Genomic DNA, 20,457 nt, shown 5'->3' on the forward strand with positions numbered 1-20,457 from the left:
CTATTAACTCAGATATTATTAGGTCTTAATATTCATCTATAATTAATTCTAATCAGGAAAGGTTTCTTTACACATCGATATCATTTTTACCTAAGACTTGTCGTTGAGGGTTTTTTGTGAAAATTTGGAATTAAATTTGAATCTTTTTAGGGTCAGATTGATTGAATATAGTCTCATAATTTGTCCATAGAATTTTTCTTTTCATTTTAACTTTTATTAGTAAAGACCTTCGTTGCTTATTAATTATTTTATCACTAGTTAATCAAAATCTTTAGTAAAATTATTATATTAATCTAACTTACATAACTAGCAAAATTAAGGAACACAATTTACGGTTGAAATTTCTTGGGTAATTTTTAAAGTGGTACATCCCATTCTACCACCTTGGTAATTTTAAAGAAAAAAATTAATATAAGAATATATCTAATAATAAGATCTCATAACAAAATTTGTAAGTGCCGTGTATACGTTGCAACTACAAAAGGAATAAGGAAACAGAGGAGACATGTTACACTACCAATAACTTTAAAATCTAAAGTTATCTAATCACCCTGTTCTTATAAACTTGAATGTCTTTCTTTTTTTATCAAATCAACATTAAACTCTGTTTGTCTAATCCTTACAGTTATAGAGAATTTTGACATTGAAATTTTTGACACAAAAAGTAAACAGTTTAGGTAAGTGTTTTTTGAGATATATTTTTGTTATAAAATATGAGATTTTACTTTGATTTTATTAAATTGAATAGTCTAGTATGTTATTCAATTAATTAACATGCTAATAATATATTATTAGTTTCAATATTCAGTTCACATTATTTATTCTGATTCCAACACTATGGAAGATGCTTGAGCACCCCATTTTTATTATAGTATATACTCGTACTATATATAAATATATTATATTTAATTATGCTTTGTTTTTTGTGTAATTTCATGTTATACTTTAATAATTAATCACAGTAAATTGTAAAAAAAATATTTTTTTCAATTTCATTACTGAATATTTCTGTAAATGATTTATTTGTTTATCTTATATATGTAATTATTGGTACTAAATTTATGTTGACAAACTGCAATAAAAAGTTAAAAAAATTGCTTGAATATTACAAATATCAGTTTTTACATGTTTCCTCCTGTTGCAACATGTATAATCCTACTCTGTATTGTGTATCTTCCTGGTGTATCAAGTATCCTACTTTTGGTTAGTTTCGAAAACACAAATAAATGGTTATTCATTACTGCACTACATCAAAAATACTTTGGAATTATTTTTCATGTTGCCCGGGCGTTGAATTATCTTTTAAATTGTGAATCTTATGACAGTTTAAAAAAAAAAGATTTTTGTAACATGTATCCTCACTCTCCCCAACTCCAGGGATGGTCAATATATTGATTATGTAACTTTTGATTTTTCATTTTATTAAAAATGTTAAAATCGATAAGACCCACATTATACAGTTTAAATACACAGACTAAAGGATAAACAAACTTTTTTTATCATTATAGATGTGCCTAAGTTTTCATTTGCACATTTTTAAAAAATTAGAACTATTTAAAGGAAATTAAAAAGAAAAGAAAAGTTGCATTTATCACATTGTCCCATCGTTCATATGAAAATGTACTAAACTGTATTATTTTGTAAGATTTTTACTTTACTATTATGTCTAAACGTAGATTGGTTAAAATTGGATTATTCCTCGTAAAGCTTTACAAATTTCGTTTCATTAACTATTAAACAACGGTCCCAATCTTGGGAATAATTGGCTTTTTATAACTAAGAGATTTTGACCTTTTTTCTTTCTATTGATAGAAGAAAGGTTCTAAGATAAATTATACAATAATGATTACATAGGATCTAAATTATGTATTAGTAATGCCCTATTCAGAATTAAGATTATATTTCATATCCTATTAACAGAAATTGAGATTTAGACTCGAGATTTGTACTCGACTTGGACATGAGTCCATATTTTGAAGACTTACCACTCGACTTGAAGTCATGATAAAAGACTCAAGACTTGAAATGGACTCAAAATTCATTTCAAATTTGTATCTTTGTAAAAGTACCTTTTATTCTGAGGAGGTGAACTGGACTCGACGAAAATATTGAAGGACTTTGGAGATGATGGACTTGCAGTATAATGACTCATTCCTAGTGTTGACTAATTAGTAATTACCCTCTCCCGTTGCTAAAGTTAAAAAACATCAAAAGGACACATACGAGGGTGGTTTGAAAAGTTCGTGCAAAGTATGTACAGTGCACTACTGGTGCGTATTGAGTGCTAAAAGTTGGTGTGTGTTCTTCCAAGAAATGCTACTAACTAAGCAAAAATAAAAGTAGATTGGATGGAAGATTAAGTTCAATTTCTGTAGAATACAATATTGGATTCAGGTATTTTTTACAGCACACAAAATTAGTGAAATTATAACTCTCTTTTTGAGAAGATAATTAATTATTATTTCGATTTAATAGATATATTTTTATTTAATTAATCATTGATAATTAATGTTAATTCAATTTAAGTTATCCAGTTATTGGATTTTGTGTAATCATTCAAGGAGACCTGAAATTTAAAAACTGGAATATTTCTAATAAGATAAATGGAATTATTTTATTGATTTTGTGGTTGCAGAGCCAATAAATACATGTAGCGAAGTTTTAAATTTACTTGATTTTATGAAGACTAACTATGAGGACGTTACCGAAAAAGATGTAATAATTAGAATAAACAACTTCATTCAAACCATTTCCTGTTTATCTCAATTAATTTCAAATGAAAAAATATCATTTATTTCTGAGCGGTTAAACTTGGCGACTCAACTCTTTAAACAGAAAATATATTCTATAGAAACTTTACCGACAGCTTTTATCTTGGGCAAATAGCACCTCGTCTTTATAAATAACTTTTAAAATGTTAAATTAGTCATATAAAAAATAATTGTCTTCCGTTACGCAGGTATCAAGAGGGAAATCGAAAGGAACAGTCAATTATTTTAAATTATTTACTTCGAAAATATTTATAATATTCGACACAGTTCATGCATTAAAAAATATTTACTATAACTTGTTGAACAGAAAATTATTCATGTGTCCAATTTTCACCGAAGCCAATGTTTCACCCAAATTAGACTACGTCAGATCTCTATGGACATTGGAAATAAAAGTAAAGTTAAATATACTCATAAACTCTGCGGAAAAGTTTTGGATCCTAAACCTATACAGAGGTCAAATGTTATATTGGCGGATTCGTTTTTTTCCGATTCCACAATACACGGTCTGCTACATTTTTCTAGAGCAGAAAATGGATGAAGAGAAACATTTGAGTTTAGGAAACTTATAAGACAATTTTAGAACACAGTAAATGTTAAAAGTATTTATGCATCCTATCGAAAGCTAGATGTTTGAAGAGAAGTAATATCTAGAGTAAATTATGGTACATTAGAATTCCTTCAGAAATTTAAAATTTGGATTGAAGGGTGAAAAAAAAAAAATACTTGGTTTAACAAGGAAAACTTTTCATGCATTAAAAACGACAATTTCTTGCCTTATAAAACTTTCTAAGTATCAACTAAAAAAAAGATTATATTAGGTACGTTATTCTAGAAAAAAAGAGCTCTGATAAGTTGGAAGTGATATTTTCCTTGTACTGACCCTTGGGAGGAGGGAATTATTATATAGGAACCAAACAGTTTTTAGAAGCTGAGAAAAAGATACGTTTGTGCTCTTTAGTTAGGATAAATAAATTGTTAATTAGTGAAATTAAAGCAATGCTATAAGAAAGTAGTAGTAACTATGATGAAGAGCTTCAACAAAATCTTAATTTGCTATTAAAAATTATACCATAAATAAAAATATCACTTGAATCCCTTATGAAACAACAGGGAGTAACATACTACGTTTCAGAATATATTGCCAGATCAATAACTAAACATCTAAAATTTTCCAGATTTGATGTTACTGGTTTTAGCAAGTCATAACAAGTTTGAAATAGATATAATTAATATGTTCTCTGATTTAAGTGAAGAATTAATGACTGATAAGAGTGATTTTCTTATATTTATTTCAAGAGAAGGACTAGTAACTCTATTCAATCTTATATTTCTTGCATGTTTGACTTGTATTAAGCTTCAAAATTAGATATTTGTTGAAAAATCTCATGGATTCAAAATAGTATTATGATATTCATGTCCTCGACGCCTTTTTTTAAATCTCTAGAATCTATCCTATATCTTGCTATTTTTTTTTTTTCAACGTTCTGTAAATCAGGCCATTTCTTCTCTTTTTTCTTACCCATAATATCCAATAAAATTTTCAATATTATGATGAAAAACTTGTAGTTCCAACAAATGAAAAAATAAGATAAACATTTGTTCAATCTAGAAAAAAGAAAAACTCAACATCCCATCGAAAAATAATGAAATTAAAATCTATTAACTGATAAACCAGTAGGTATCAATAATTGTATTCAATGGGATAATAGATTACTCAACACTGATATTGAGTAATACAGGATAGAATTTTCAAATAAAAATAATAATTATAGAGCTGAACAAGAAATTATATGCTTATTCTAACATTTTACTTTATAGGTGAACTACTGTACATTGACTAATCAATGTAAATCATGAGTTATTCCAATTAAGGATTCGCAGCATTCATATATAAACATGATTTAATAAATAAATATCAGGAAGTAAAAGTTAAGTTAAGTTGAACCATCTTCAGGGGCGTCCTCAAAGGGGAGGGGCGGCTCGAAGGGCTGTAGCCCCCAAAAAAAAAAAGGAATTAAAAAAAATGATAGATGTAAAAATATTTTAAATTTCTTTTCTAAAAAAAAAAGTGGTCATTCGATCAAATTATGCTGTGGTGGCAGAATTGAAAAAAAAAAAAAAAAAAAGTTAGAAAACCAAACGCCCCCCAAAAAAAAAAAATAAATAATATATAGATATATATAATTCTGCAGACATATAGTATGTGTCACCAGGGCTGCAGAGTCGGTACATAAAATGTCCGACACCAACTCCAGTATTTTCTTATTATTTTTTAATAATAAGTTTTATAACCTAAATAAGTACTATTGAGTCATTTGCGTCTATAGACTATAAATATAAATTCAATTTATAGCTATAGGTAGTTATTAGTTATATGGAGTAAATAATTGTCCTATGTATAAAAAAAATATTTACAATATATTGAACAACAAATGAAATGGATCAAAATCTATCTATTGCTAATACATTCATAAGTTTCTAAACATAATTTATGCACTTGTAACTGAGGAACAACAATACACACTACAAATCACACACTAAATCTCACTACAATGTAATACTTTTCTCTGATGACCTTGACTATTCAATAGACTAAGTAATGAACTAGCATGGCTAATGGCTAAACTCTACCCAACATAATAATTTAGACTTTAAAGAAGTTTGCAATTGTATAGACTATAGAGTACGTTCGAAATTTGTAAAGTAAATTCATAAATTAATAGTATTTACTACCTACTATTTATAACCATTTAGGAAAAAACTTTACGAACACTTAATGTAAGCCTTAGATTATAAATAAGTTTTATTTACATAGATTATATTAATTTTTGTAGCCAGAATCGGAGTCGGTACGAATTTTTCGACTCTTGACTCCGACTCTACCAAAAAAAGGCAGTGAATCTGACTCTGCAGCACTATCTGTCACAATAAATTATCAAAATCAATTTGAAATTAAAGAAATATCAACCCAACTTCATTATGAGTTGTTGGGTTGATAGTTTAAGTAATGGTGATAATAACGATTTGTTGCATTAAAATAGGCAAAATATGGACTCATTCATCCATTAAATGTTGAATAATCCACACTTAGGTTCTTAATCCATAATATAAGTTTAAAATTCTTGAAGTTAAATGCACATATTCCGGTAGATATCTTCTATATATATATATATACTATATACATATGTACAAGGGAGGATGAGCCATCCTAGATAATAATTTCTTCAAAAATGAACCACAAAGATATACTCATCTTGGAAATCAAGTCAAAAACATTTTTTCCAACACTTGTAATCAATTAAAAAAGGAAGATTAAATACATTTTACTAGAGGCAAGACATGAGTTACATAATGTGAAGTCATCTATAGATGAAAACAGGTTCATCAAGGGACGCTCTTCTCAAATACAATAGACAAATGATGAACTACAAAGGAACTGACAATCTCATAACTATTTTATGGATATTCCCTCAAAAAATATATTCCTTCTAAGTAGTTTAATAAGAGGCCCTTCCTCTAAACTCAATAATAAAGGTAATCTGCAATTGAAAGTCAGATCCGAAATGGATGAACAGAAATTTTGGATAAAAAATTAGCACTTTTTTCGACAGAATTGAATCACCCTTGATAATTGCTTTTGGAGGACTCTTTCAAGTTCTACCTCCAAAAAATAAAATTTTCCTACAAAATCTTTCACCAAACCATCCAAAATTCCATGATTGATTACTTCGATCAGAAATGAGTGTTTTCAATGGATGATCGTTTAAGTCCCTATCACCGCATTCATGATTCTTCACTTTTTAATTAAAACAACTAATTCTTCTCTTCTAAAATTTTTTTAAAAAAGTGTTTGAGATCTTTGAAAGGTCCTAGCGTACAGATCCCAGGGTTAAAAATGGACACCATTTATAAAAAAACAAGCATATAAAAAAGCTTGTTTTTCTTTATAAAATTTTTTGCTAAAAACTCAATTGAGAAGAACCGATGAAAAAAAAAAAAACACAATTAGAAAATAGTTGAAGTTGGATGATGTAATTCGTAGTTTTCTTAGAAATGAATAACTATTAAAACGATAAGTTATTTCACATAGCTATTTTACTATAGGAGGAAATTAATAGTGATATGTACTTAACTCCAATACCAAATAAAATACCTAGATTCATCAAAAAAATGTAACTATGATGTACACTTTGGGTATTTTAAAGGTGTTTTTTTTTTTTTTTTTGGTAAATTACCCATGTTTCATAACAACGTTAATCACATCCCAATGTGACAATCTTTGAAAATATTTAGCACATAATATAATTTTACTCCATAGAGTACTTTAACGTTTAAAACTTTTTTACAAAAATAATATTTATAAAAGGGCAAATGCAGTTTTGTAACCACTGATATCCGCATATCTGTGTGTACTAAGTGAAAGTCCATATTGTCTGCATTTTATTACTATGTAGAACTAGCGTTTAAGAAAGATATCAAGAATACTTTGTATTTATATTTGTAATTTTTTAATGAATTATTCCTATAGTTCAAGGAAATAGTATGTATGTAAAGTTATTGGAGGTTCCTAATAGAACACTACATGTTCATTTGTGAGCCGAGTATAGACTGTTTCATTATATAATCAGTAATTCTTTGAACTATAAATTAAAATTTAGTAAAATCGTTCCAAGAGAAGATTATCGATTATAATTAATCAGTCAAAATTGCAAAATAATATTTTTTACGGGTATTTATTTGTCAAAATCAATTTATTTTCTTCAACATGAGATCAAATGTCATACCTAGAGTTAACATTTTTGTAATGAAAAAAAGAGTGTGAGGAAAAGGCTGGAGTGTAGACCTTTATTAATATCAGCTCTCTGTTATATATTTTATGGGGGAAAATAAAGAATTGATATAACAAAGGATTTTATGATATTTTTTTAGTACTAATAATTATGATATTTTCATAGTACTAATACTATGTTAATTATATTTTAACTCGTATATAAAGAGTTTGCCCCTTGTTTAGCAACAAAATTTGAGCGTCTGCAACAGCTACACATGCGAATGGTAGGATGTTATTTGTTCTTTTGGCCGATAACCAGTTTTATTTGGCGTAGGTCACAAAAAAAAAATAGTATCAATCGACGAATTATTTATTCCACATCGTCGAAAAAGGCAAAGTGTCCTTGTTGCGATCCGCACAGTGTTAGAAAATGTAGAGATTGCAAACTTCTTAACCCTGGAGAGTCAAGAAGGAACTGGAAGAGTCTGAAGGTAGTTATGAATCAACAACAAAGCGTGCTGATCTCAAAATGAAGCCAAACTGCCAGAAGGATAAGGATTTCATTGGAATATGAAAAAAAAAAAAAATCATTGATGATGAACCATCCAAATCGATGAGGGTCATTGCAAGGGATCTCAACTGTTCAAAAAGGCTGATTGGGAAGTGTGTGGTAGACGATTTGCTATACAAATCATACAAGATGCTAAGAGCTCAAATTTGACGAAAGACAAACGTTGACCTGGTCGTCTGAATATATTTTTTTCTTTGTATGACTCTGTGTTTAATCTCGAAGCAAACCAGACATCAACCCTATTTACTTTTTTGTGTGAGTATAATTGAGCGAAAAAATTTGAGCTGATTTCCAGGATCTGCGAGGAAGTCTAGAATTTGCCCAAAAAAGACTGTTATCAAGACCTGCTCCTGTTTCGAAGTCGAATCCAGGCTATCATAGAAGCCAAAGAATTATATTGAATAATAATATTATTTTATTCAGCTTTCATTTGGAATTGGTTTTTATTAAAATAGGGTGAATAGTTTAGGAGAAAATGAATTTATATTAAATCGTATCGGTTGTTCAATAGAGGTTGCGCCCTATATTTAACTTATTTCCCACTGTAAAAACATTGTACACCAAAATTACATGCGAGAATGCTTAATTCAGAGGGAGAAGTTAAGACCACAACGACCTATTAAATAATGAACAAAAAAGAAGAAAGAGCACACACAACAACCGTTTTTCCTTTTCTAATTTTGAAAGGTAGTTTTGCATTACAAACATACCAACTCTGGTCTTGAAGACCCTTGACAGTATTATTTATTTTTCGGAAGGAGGAATGATTGAGAGATGCAATGAAGATTACTATGTAAGTTATACAAGCATGACCGGTTATAGCGTTTATCTGGGCAAATATAAATGTGCAGGGTCCTTTTCTTTCTTTTATTAAATTAATGGGGGGGAGTAAACTAATAAATAAAAAAACACTGCAAGACCACCTTGGGACCAGTTTGTATAATTGAAATGAAGAAAAACTACAGAAAATAACATTTACATATACAATAATTCCTAACTTTGTTCAACAGTCAGAATTTTACTATATTGAAATAGTTGAGTTGATTCCCTAATTCTGAATATAGCTTTAGCTTTCATCTATAATCCTTTGGGCCTTGGGAGAGAGGCTATAAACTTTTTGGTATTTTTAGGATTCAAAGCGTTTGTAAGAACTTGGTGTTGAAAATATGGATAAATGATTTAATATATTTTTAAAAGCCTAATGTGAAAAATTATAAAACAATTTTGAAAATGTATTTATCATGCTTCGAACTCGAATTATCTTTGTTTAAAGTTAAAAAAATGGTTGCTTTTTCTTCAGATATCATTTGATAGCTGTAACTTGTAAGTTCAATTGTTTTTTAAGCTATACAAACATTTTTCTATTGGACTGAAGCATTAAAATGTATGTTTTTTTATAACTAGGAAAAACTTTTGATAAGTAGCTGCATAACATGTAATAAAATTTCAAACCATTCTACTCTGTGGTAATTATTAAATAAAAGGTCTTAACTCCTTTTTGATGAATATACTATATTCAGCATTTCAATTTCAAATAGGGCCCTAACATACAGCACCATCTCATTTTTTAAATCACAATGTTTTTTTTTTCAAATGACCTGTTTTAGAAAAAGGGAAAATTTTATTTTCTCGAACGACATTTTTTAATAAATTGTGAGCATATTTCATTAAATGACGGTTTTTTTTTTACAATCTTTTATTTTTTTAAAGTCTTTATAGAAATTTCTTTTCAGTGTATAAATTTAAATTAGAAAATATATAGATCCACCACGGACACCCATTCAAGTGCCTCATATGCTCCCTAAAACCGGCCCTGTATGAATCACTCTTCTAATTGTCGAATTTTTCTTCGTTTAATATTATTAGGAAATTGTTCACAGCTTAAGATCTGTTAGTTCGAGTTCAAAAAAGCAACGCTTTGATCACTAATTGTGTAAAACAGAAAATGAACAAATACTTTGTTGATATTATGTGGATACCATTGTGTAATATCAGGAGAGTCGGATGCATAAAGAAATAAATATTTCCTTTTTTGTGGTCAAAAGAGCAAATTACATTGCTGAAAGCACATAATTTCATAAAATACAAATTAATTTATAAGTATTTGTGTAGAGGTTTTTCATGTGACGTGAGCATGCTTGGGGGCCTCAACAGCCAAATTTTTAAAAAATGGAAACCCTTTTTTGATTAATATGAAGGAAAATTGGAGCAAAAAATAAAAAGACTTAAACCTTAATGTGCATCAAAATATTCTATTGTCTTGTTTTATTATATATATATGACCCTAAAATGTATTCAAAATATATTACATCGATATATAATATTATTTATTTATTGTAGATATTACTAAAGAAAGAATAAGATATTTTGATTTATTTATCCTACTATTTTTGCTCCTAATGGATCCAAAAAATAGAATCGTACAAATTTAGACATTTCATATGGATTTTCTGTACATATCACTTTGATTTAATTCAACTTTAACCCCCCAAGATGGCGTCTCCCTCAATCATAAAGCAATTTACGATTTTCTGTAAGCTCTTTATACTTCCATCACGTCCTTATAATACAATGTATATCGCAATTTTTCTTTAAAAAAAAAGGATATATTGCATTTTCCTTTTTTAAGCTTGTTGCATAAAAAAGCTTGATGTGATATTGAGCTGATTTTTAGCATGTAAACCCTACCCTTTTGATCATTGTGCTAGATTATGTTACTTTTTTCTGCATCAAGCACCAGAGCGTCTTCGGGGTATCTGTAAATTTAGTTCCACTTATTTCAATAAAGCAATGTCTTCTAGATTATCTTTTTTTTAAATATAATTTATTACATAGATTGCGTTTTATACAAGACCTCAACTCCTCTCCATAGGCATCTAAATCCACACCCTCATCTTGATTAAGAACCGCTGTCATCACGGCGTTACCTCGCTAACACAAAAATACTATATGCCTTTTGTTGCCATTTGACGATTCCCTCGTCTCATTTAATATGTCATGGCTATTTCATAATTTATTCTCTTAGATAAATAAACGAAGTAATAAGTTATGTTAAATTTGTGGTACATTTTAAAAATTGCGAATAAATAATATATTAAATAATAAGAGTAAAAGTCTGAAAATAAAACAAAGGTAACAATGTGTTATAGAGCCTCTTTAGATTGACATTGATTATAACTAAAGAAGGGATCTGTGTAAAGAAAACAACCAAGTATAGCGATTAAAAAAGGAAAAACGGTGGATGGGTGTGTTTTTTCTTCTTTTTTGTACATTATTTAATCATTCGTGGGTGTGCTAACATCTCCTCTAAAAGAAGAATTCTCACCTATCTATGGTAAAAATTGTTTTAAAAATCCATAAAGAAATAAATTAGTATAAATTTGAATATTGTAGTAGCATTTTCCTTGAGCAAAATGATATTTTGAATGTGGAAATTTCTCTTCTTTAAAGCAAAAATCAATTTTCGTCCCCAAAATCATACAAAAGGCAGCTGATATTAACAAGTCTTAATAAATTAATACCCATATATCTCTTCTCCTTCCACTCTTACACAAATTCCATCTCTAATTATAGCAAAAAAAATTAACTTTTGACCAAAGAGAACAAATTAGTCTAATTGAAAGGGGCCAAACCTTGCTTTAACATTCCGACGGTCTGGTCCTGAACACTGACCTCCTTATATTACACTTTGTAGTTTAATATTTTGTATAGTATCTACTATTTATTAACAAGAAGTTTATTCTTCCTTCATGCTTTTATCAGGTAGAATGATTGTGTATAGTACACACGATGAGACATAATCAAGTATGTATAATATATTATTTTGAAGTCTTTGTTTCATTGTTACACATATAGGTAGTTATGTACTAGGAATACCCTCTGCGCTTTGCAGCACATTCAGAAATCACATTGAAAATTATTATGTGTTTGTATTGTAGTCTATGTCGTATGAAACTATAGACTGAACACAGGAGGTTTTGATAATAGTAATATTAATAAATTAATCTTAATTGCTCTACTTTAACATAAATCCCTCACATATTATAAAGCTTAGTTTAGTTTTTTTACCCAAATGCCAGGGCCTCAAAAATTCCGTTTAAGCACGAATTTGTGTTATAGTTTGGACTTTTCTAAAAAAATATTTTAAACAAAAATTTTGACCATAAATACAAAAAAATACTTGGAGATGCCTTTGTTGTATGAGAGTATAGAAAAATCTTGTATTTTGATTGAACACTCTATCTTGCTCTGCTTCGGTGTGTATATATGAATATAGAAGTAAGGGATTTTAATGATTACTTTTAATAGCTTCAATTCCTCAACTTTCATTTTCAAAAATCAACTTTATCATTTCAGTAGCCTTGGAGTCTATATAGATTTGTATAAAATATAAAACTAATTCTATCTAGAAATAAAATAAGCCGAATGATGAAATGGAAACCCTGACGATTTGAACAACGTTTGGAAGAAGAGCAGCCTAGCTGTCATGCCGTTTTATTAGATTAGCTCATAATAGTCATGAGAGGGAGAAAATAAACAAAAACCTACTCCGTATAAAGCAAGGATGTATTGGTAGAAATTACTCGGATATCCTCCTCCAAGGCTTGAAATGACTTACACTTATAACTCCTAAAGAAATCATTAGTATTACACTCCTTTTTTATAAGCACACCCACTAGTGATTACTTTATACTTAGATGTTATCTCTTCAGGAATTAGATTCCCTAGATCTGATAGATCTCACTAAGGTGATCGATCCTAAGTTGTTGTTTTTTAGTCCGAGTGTTGTTGTTGTTGGCAACCTGAACAGTGATTTTTATTTTCTAAAGACCTTATCACTATAATTTCATTTTTGAGTAGATAATATCTAAATATAAAGTAATCACAAATTGGGGAGTTATAGTGTTAGTTGGACTCAAAGTAGAATTGGAGATCGAAAACGGAATAATTCCTCCCTATCTACTTGCTTGACATAGAATAGGACTTGGATTTATTTTCTTTATCTCTCAGCCGCGCGCAGCTAATCTAATGAAACGTAATTACAGCTAAGCTTCCCTCCTCTCAAAAGTTATTCAGACTACCAGGATTACCTACCAAAAATGCTTGCGATTGACAACCTTAGACATCACATTGACAGAGTTGCCTAAAATATGACCTTGGCGCGTGCAATATTTTTTACTAATTGGCAATATGAAGAGTCTTGTATATTTGTCAAAACTGTAATAATTAGTATTGAGACGGTAGTAATTTTTTCAATCCATTCCTTTCTAAGACCAGTCCTTAAATACAATAGAATTATATCTATGCTAATTAAGTAAAGTATGTCTGTTTGCCTGTGGATGACTCATTTTTGATTGTGCACTTCATATCTTAGAGCTGCTTGACTGCTTGATTGAATTTTTTGTTTTATAGTTTTTAATAATTCACGGAACATAGGCTACTTTTTTTCTAGTCTAAGTGTTAGGGCGTCTTTAGGTCGTTTGTAAATTTAGTTTTCATATAAGTTAATATAAAATTCTTTGACCCAATATGGTATTTAAACAAAATATATTTATTTCTAATTATTTTATTATGAAGATTAATTTTGGCTACTTTAGTGTAATTTTGCATCGCCTCTAAAAAGGATGATCCTAATAATTTATTCATATAGTTTGATGATTATTTGTAGAAGAATACAAACGAAATATACACTCAATTTTGAGAAAAAATATTCTAGCTTGTTTTTTTTTTGTTGACGGGCCATATATATTGTATAATGTATACACTATACCTTATTTTCATTTTTTTTTAAACATGCATTTATTCGTAGTTAAGTATAGGAATTCAAATTACATGAACCATTTCTTCATTGTAATTCATAAATCATTATGATATTAGAAGACTTGAAAAAGAAAAACACTGATTTTTGTTCGGTCTATCACCATCAGTGTCATTATAATTTACAATTAGCATGGAACGTGAAAGTTTCAACTACCTGTACACCCCTCCCCCTACCTTCCAAAAATCCTAATGTGTGACAAACAGAGGCACCATCAAATAAGTAATACTTTATAAATCTACATGTTAATATTATTTATTGCTAAAGAAGGGATCCGTCTAAAGAAAAAACGACCTTTAAAACGTTTGTTGTAACTTTCTTCGTTTTTTCATTATTTAATAGGTTTTTGTGGTTTCAACTTCTCTGTTTGAAGTAAGCAATCTCACCAATCGTTGATGTAAATTGTTTTAAAAATATAGAATAATATATACACATATATATGAATTTAAATATTACCAGAATGGGTACTCGGTAGAGTGCAAAACCTTCCCCTAAAATCAAGTTGAGTTATGTATCTGATTCGTTGGTGGAGGTCATTCGTTGCTCATGACTTATTACTTATAACTCGATTTTGAGGATTTTTTATGATTGAATTAGTATGTATTATATGATATCTATAATATGTGAAAAATTTACGTTTAAATTCGCTATAATAAAAAAGCTATAACCAATGGTCTATATGGGATAACTCGATAAACATGTATAGTACCGAATAGATACTTCACATATGTGTGCCAAAATAGGTAATTACAATGAATATAGTTCAAAAGTTATTAGTAAATTAAAAAGTCCAAATTTTTATTTTCTCTCTACTGAGAAGTGGCGAAAACGAGTTACCACAAGTCTACAAAACAGTGACGAATTTATTATAATATTTTCCCTGTACTGATACTATTTTAAATTTAAAAGGTTATCTTCTTTATATCTGTAATTCATTTTCTCTTTCTAAAATCTTATAAAAGGTAGCTTATATTAACAAGGGTCTAAATTCATTAATATCATTTGTCTGGCTCCCGCCTACTATTCGTACTCATACAAAAATGCAATTTCTAGTTATTGAGTATTAAATTGGTGTAGTTTAATTACTCACATAACAATTTACACTGCATTTTATTTTCCTCTGTTCATTTTCTACTTATTTTTGCCTTTTATAAGTAGATTGAGTGTTGATTGATTGTACTTTAATTAGTTCATGGGATGCTGTGAACATTAGCAATTATATTTCGACAAAAATTGATAATGCAGCCGTTGTTGTCCACTTGATTTTATCTTTGGGCCTGAGCTAAAAGCTGCCTTTGAAGAACAGTAAAAAAAGAAGTAAAGAAATGAATGGCTAAATGAACGCTGTTGAAGCGATTTTTCGCTTCAACATTTTATTTGTCTGTTGAAGTGCTTCAAAATGAACGAAAACGATGAACTGCATTCATTTTCTGTTCAAACTTTCTAATAATTACCATTTAATTTCAAGAATTTTCTTTTTCTTTGAGGGAGGAAAGGTTGAGAGATACAATAAGGATTGCAATGTGTGTAGTACTCTCTTATTATTTAATTGTTTGATTGCTAAATACAATTTTTTTTAAATACAAATATGTTACGTCATATTGAAAAAAAAAAATACACACATTTGTGTAACATACATATCTATATATAAATTTATTTATCATATGTATAAATATTAAATAATGATAAAGATTATATCTAAAACAGTTTTTATAATATATATTTTATATATATAAAAATAAATGCACTTCAGTTACAACGTCTTTCATATGTAGTCCGTATATAACAATAATGGCGTTGAGGTTTGCTCCTGCAGCTGATATTATCTCCTTCAATAATTAAACGAAGAAGATAAAGAAATAAAAAAGTGAATAATACGTAAAAATGGAAGGAGAGAAGAAGACAGAAAAAGAATAAAGGAGTGGGAATCCCTTTCTTTTTATAAGTCTTAAAATATGTAATAGTGATGTAGTCTGTTATACAGTAGTTTGTTCACCGCCTATAGATAATTTAACGTGCTTTGCACTACCCTCAGAGGTCACTGAGCCCAATTCTCGTCCGTGTGGCCTATGTAGGATAGACCTAAGAGGGCCATGACTGCTTCCTGAAATAAAGAGAAATAATGAATTAACAAACCTGCTTATTGATTGGTTAAGCAGATAAAAAAAAATCTAATTTTGAAGCGGGGAAATTCAATTCAACTTGTTTGTTATATAACTTATAATTAAAAAAAAGATAAGAAATAAAGCAAGAATACAAGCACGTGAATGGATCATGTTGGCATTTCAGGGAGAGGGAGGGGGATTTTTATAATTATTTGCAATAGATTCCGTCTTACCTGTAGAAACTGTTGATCCTAAACTAAGAGTCAAACTCTGCGTTGAATTTAAACTCTCCATACTCCCAACGCCAGGTGGATTGCTCGTTTTCGCAAATTTCGTACTGCCACCAGGTGTGAAACTAACTCCAGGTCCGCGATAATCGTTCAATCCCAGACTATTTGAGGGATTATAGTATCCTGGAAGAGAGGAAGAAGCCTTTGGAGCAGGTTGAATAGTCCGTAGTGGTTGAGGAACACTGAGAGTGGCAGGTTCAAACCCCACTACACCTCCTCCATGTGCATTGCCGTTATTGTTTGTGTAATGGGTAGGCATCCGGGGATGGCCGTGAGGATATGGACTCCCAGATGCATTTGTGACGGATACCCCACTTCCTCCTCGAGTGCCGACTCTGGAAGGAAATAAACATTGAATACAACTTGATATATAAGTACAAAAACAGTAGTCCATGAGTGAATGGATATAAAAGCTGTTTGTGATATATATATATATATATATGTATGATGTATATAGCTGATAAAAGATAGGGAGGGAGAGAGAAAGGCAATGGACGGATGAAGTGATGATTCAAAACACATTTTCATAATTTGATTCCCGAAGAAATAAGTGCTTTTTTCTGTTACATAAATACATTGTATATGTTGAGAGATACAATGTGCTACTCTCTACTTCTCGCGTATTTATTTCTCTCTCACACTCTCTGGAGTGCCGTTGAGGCACTCATTCATAGGCATAGTAAAGCCATGCTCTCAGTAAAGCAAACAAAACAAAAACAAAATATGATATCCCAAAAACAATATGCTTTTATTATTTTTATATGAATTAATTAGCCCAGAAGTAGGGAAGGAAAAAACAAAGGAAAAGGACAGAATAGTCCAAGCTAAAATGGAGAAACGATCACAAGAAACGAAGAATCACATAAAAGATGCAAGAATACATAGGTATACAAACGATACCAATTGAATATCAAGACACAAAATTACTGATCCCTCTTTTTCCGATATTATTTAATTAAAACCTAACTCAGAATCCAGTATGACTGATCGGAAGTGGAGGTAACTTATCATTTTCGAAATAGTAGTTCCTTGAAACTCTCCGAGATCTTCTGGATAATAATGGACTGCATTATATGTCGGGAGAAAGAGTATGAAAAACACAAAGCTGTAATTGTTGAGGCACTTACTCGTAAGGATATCCAGGATTCATGGAGGTTTGAGCTAGAGGGAGTTCGGAGTCTCCTTTGCGATACGTGAAGAATGAAAGCGCAACAAGTAGGATATTTAGTATGATTAAAACTATCTGAAAATAAGAGAGTAATGAGAGTTTATGGTTTATGATGAATTAAAGGCTAATATCGGAGTACTTACTTGGAAATAATAACATATGCCGTACTGCACATAGGTAGTGTTTTTACGTTTTGCGATTTCAAACTCCCAGGAGCTGAGTCCTATTGCCACAACACATCCTATCACTACATTCATTATCATAAAAAAGGGGGAAATATAGTTATGATTGTATGTAATTTATATTATTTGTGTTTAAGTGAGTAAAGGTCACGTCACCTGCTATAGACGAAGAAACAAGCTTTATGAACAGAGCTGTCCGAATATCTTTGAGCCAAATACTCTTTCTTTGAAGCTGCATTGCAACATGTAGAATAGAAAATAGAACAAATACTCCTATGGCCACCACTGTACAGATCGCTACAATCCCAGCTGCAAAAATCCAGGCTATAATAAAATGCAAGTAGTTTATGAAGGAATAGAATAATTGAATGTGTATAACAGTAGCTGACTTACTGCTCGAACGAAAAGCCGTTTGTCCATGACAGTCTGAAATCCCTCCGATGTAATAACGACACGTTTGAAAGGGACCGAAATGCCCCGAATAATCTGTAACAAACAAAAGCTTGGAATAAACATGTATGTCTCTATGTAAGTACTATTTACACTCCTACCGTTGTAGGACTGCGCTCCAAGGAAGTAGGACCCCCAATGTGGAACAGCCACTGAAATAATGGCTAAAATAAGAGAAAGAACCCCGATAGATGCAGTTGATCCACTAATTGTGGCATTGGTTCCTCCTCCTCCACCTGAGGAGGTTGAAACCTCATTATCATTAGCCTCTTGATGGGATCCCATCATAATAGCTGATGAGTGCTCCCAATTTTTCGTTTCATTGCAAAAACAAAAGCCCGTTGTTGAGAAACTTGTTCGAAAACTTTAATGAACTAATTTGTGTACCAAGGGAGAATTTGATAGATAACAAATATGTAATATAGAAACGCCACTTGCCACACGTAACCTCCCTCAATGACTGTTGATCATCTTCAATAATTTACTACAACACAATCTTCCTTATAATCGAAAATAAAAAGTCCCAAACGGCCTGTTTGGCTTACCTGCCTTACATAATATTATGCGTTAAGGTATGCGCTTACCTGGCGGAGTGGGACCTTCTTCCTCTATTTTTTCTCCTCCTTACAACGTTTTTACAATCTATTGTACATAATACATAGTACATACACAGTATATCTTAATTGTGTTTTTGATAATGTATGCACGTAAATACTAGCATACGATATTATACTACACAGTTTTGGCTGTTGGCTGAACATTGATTAAATATTATATAGAAACGATTTGGTTGCCATATTTTATATGATATTAATTATAACTTTTAACATTTTCTCGTTCAAAAGTGTATGTAATAAGGAGACAATAAGTGTACATTGAAATTAATAGTTGATTCGAGATTCTCCTCTTAAGACCCCCCTCAATATTCACCCTCCTCACTACGTACCTATAAATAAGCAAACCTCTCGAGAACGAACAATGACTAATTCCTCCTTTCTATGCATTCATTACTCAGACACTTAGTTATTCAACAAGACTCTTCCACCATTAATTTACGTATGCAGCATGGGGTTACTATTTGAAATTCCAATGACTCGTTTATTGAAAAAAATTTCCACTTTGAGAATCTATATTTTATATATAACAATTTTTTTTTAAGAAAAACATTTGGGATTCACATGATTTGTTAAGATGGAAGATCCTTCATCTGGGATGCTCTTCCTGATAAAATTTACAAATGTATGAATAAAAATACATCATTATATGTAACAACCATCCTGCCTTTATAGACTCCCTCAAACCTTCCTGATGAGATTTTAGTAATAAAATATTCAAAATAAATACGCGTAATACGCAGTACCAAAAGATAATATTTATTTATTGTCAACATGTTTGAAAATAAAAAAAACACATACCATGAGGCAACTTAGAGATAGAATGTTAAAATATTGTTGCAAAATAAATGTTTTGTTTATAATACTTAATAAAATAAAAATCCTGCAACTTGATTGAAATCAATAATTTTAAAGAAACAACATCAAAATTTCATTTTTTCGACCTTTTAGAGATTTTCATATCAAAATGCATCCATGAATGATCATTTTTTTTTTTTTGACGTTTGATGGTTATTTTTTTTGTTTAGAGGAATAAAATGCAGAATAAAAAATATCCGGCGATAACAAATTCCAACTTTTGTCATTATGGTACACCCTAATATATATAGATAGTAATTCTCTCATAGTCATTGCTAATTCATTTTCGGTTTCTTTTTTAAGGATACTGACTGGTCATATTTTATTCAACTCAACTAATAATAAGGGGCAAGAGTAATAGAAAAATTGGTACCTGATCCATCTACATACTAATGAGATGTGGCTGTGAATGTATGCACATTCTAACTAATTACAAATATTTTTCCGACTCGTGCTTCACGCATCTTGCGGAAAATAAATAATTTTATTTTTATTTATTTTTCGTAGTCGGGAATAATTCTTTTTTATAAAATATAAGTAGAGAGAGTCATATTTCAATTCAGATAATATCGTCACTACTAAGTTCATACACAAATCAAGCAAACTCAAACTTTTCCAAATTCAATTCAAAAATAAAAAGATAATATGAAGGGAGCATTTTTTCTCTTTTACATATATAAATTTATATGATTGTCATACCACAGAGTTTCAGAACCACAAGACAAATTCTACACGTACAGTGGACGGAAATAAATATTTGATCCCTCACCCATTTTTTAAGTTTGCCCACTGACAAAAGAAAAAGACGTTCTTTGATTTTAATGGTAGGTTTATTTTAACAGTTATTTCATACATT

General features: G+C 30.1%; 1 protein-coding gene and 1 long non-coding RNA gene across 2 annotated transcripts; both read right to left on the bottom strand.

Annotated features, from left to right (window-relative positions):
- Window positions 1-11,366: 11,366 nt before the first annotated feature.
- LOC139906153 (uncharacterized) lies at window positions 11,367-11,885 on the bottom strand. The gene is made up of 2 exons (XR_011781485.1): window positions 11,749-11,885; window positions 11,367-11,679 (listed from the first exon to the last, which is right to left on the bottom strand). It is a non-coding gene; the product is annotated as an uncharacterized lncRNA (long non-coding RNA).
- A 3,672-nt stretch (window positions 11,886-15,557) lies between these two features.
- On the bottom strand, window positions 15,558-18,733 carry LOC121117803 (uncharacterized). Its single transcript, XM_040712306.2, has 7 exons — window positions 18,231-18,733; window positions 18,073-18,165; window positions 17,836-18,003; window positions 17,641-17,744; window positions 17,457-17,572; window positions 16,273-16,664; window positions 15,558-16,038 (listed from the first exon to the last, which is right to left on the bottom strand). The coding sequence occupies exons 1-7, from the start codon at window positions 18,415-18,417 to the stop codon at window positions 15,911-15,913; spliced, it is 1,188 nt and encodes a 395-aa protein (XP_040568240.1). The 5' UTR covers window positions 18,418-18,733; the 3' UTR covers window positions 15,558-15,910.
- Between the last annotated feature and the right edge of the window lie 1,724 nt (window positions 18,734-20,457).

This window comes from Lepeophtheirus salmonis, chromosome 1 (assembly GCF_016086655.4).
Source record: "Lepeophtheirus salmonis chromosome 1, UVic_Lsal_1.4, whole genome shotgun sequence".
NCBI classification, from domain to species: domain Eukaryota; kingdom Metazoa; phylum Arthropoda; class Copepoda; order Siphonostomatoida; family Caligidae; genus Lepeophtheirus; species Lepeophtheirus salmonis.

Coding starts and splice junctions, on each gene's coding strand:
- LOC121117803 (XM_040712306.2), bottom strand. CDS start 18,417: ATGATGGGATCCCATCAAGAGGCTAATGATAATGAGGTTTCAACCTCC. Junction 18,166..18,230: donor TGGAGCGCAGTCCTACAACG/GTAGGAGTGTAA, acceptor TGTTTGTTACAG/ATTATTCGGGGCATTTCGGT. Junction 17,573..17,640: donor GCATATGTTATTATTTCCAA/GTAAGTACTCCG, acceptor TCTTATTTTCAG/ATAGTTTTAATCATACTAAA.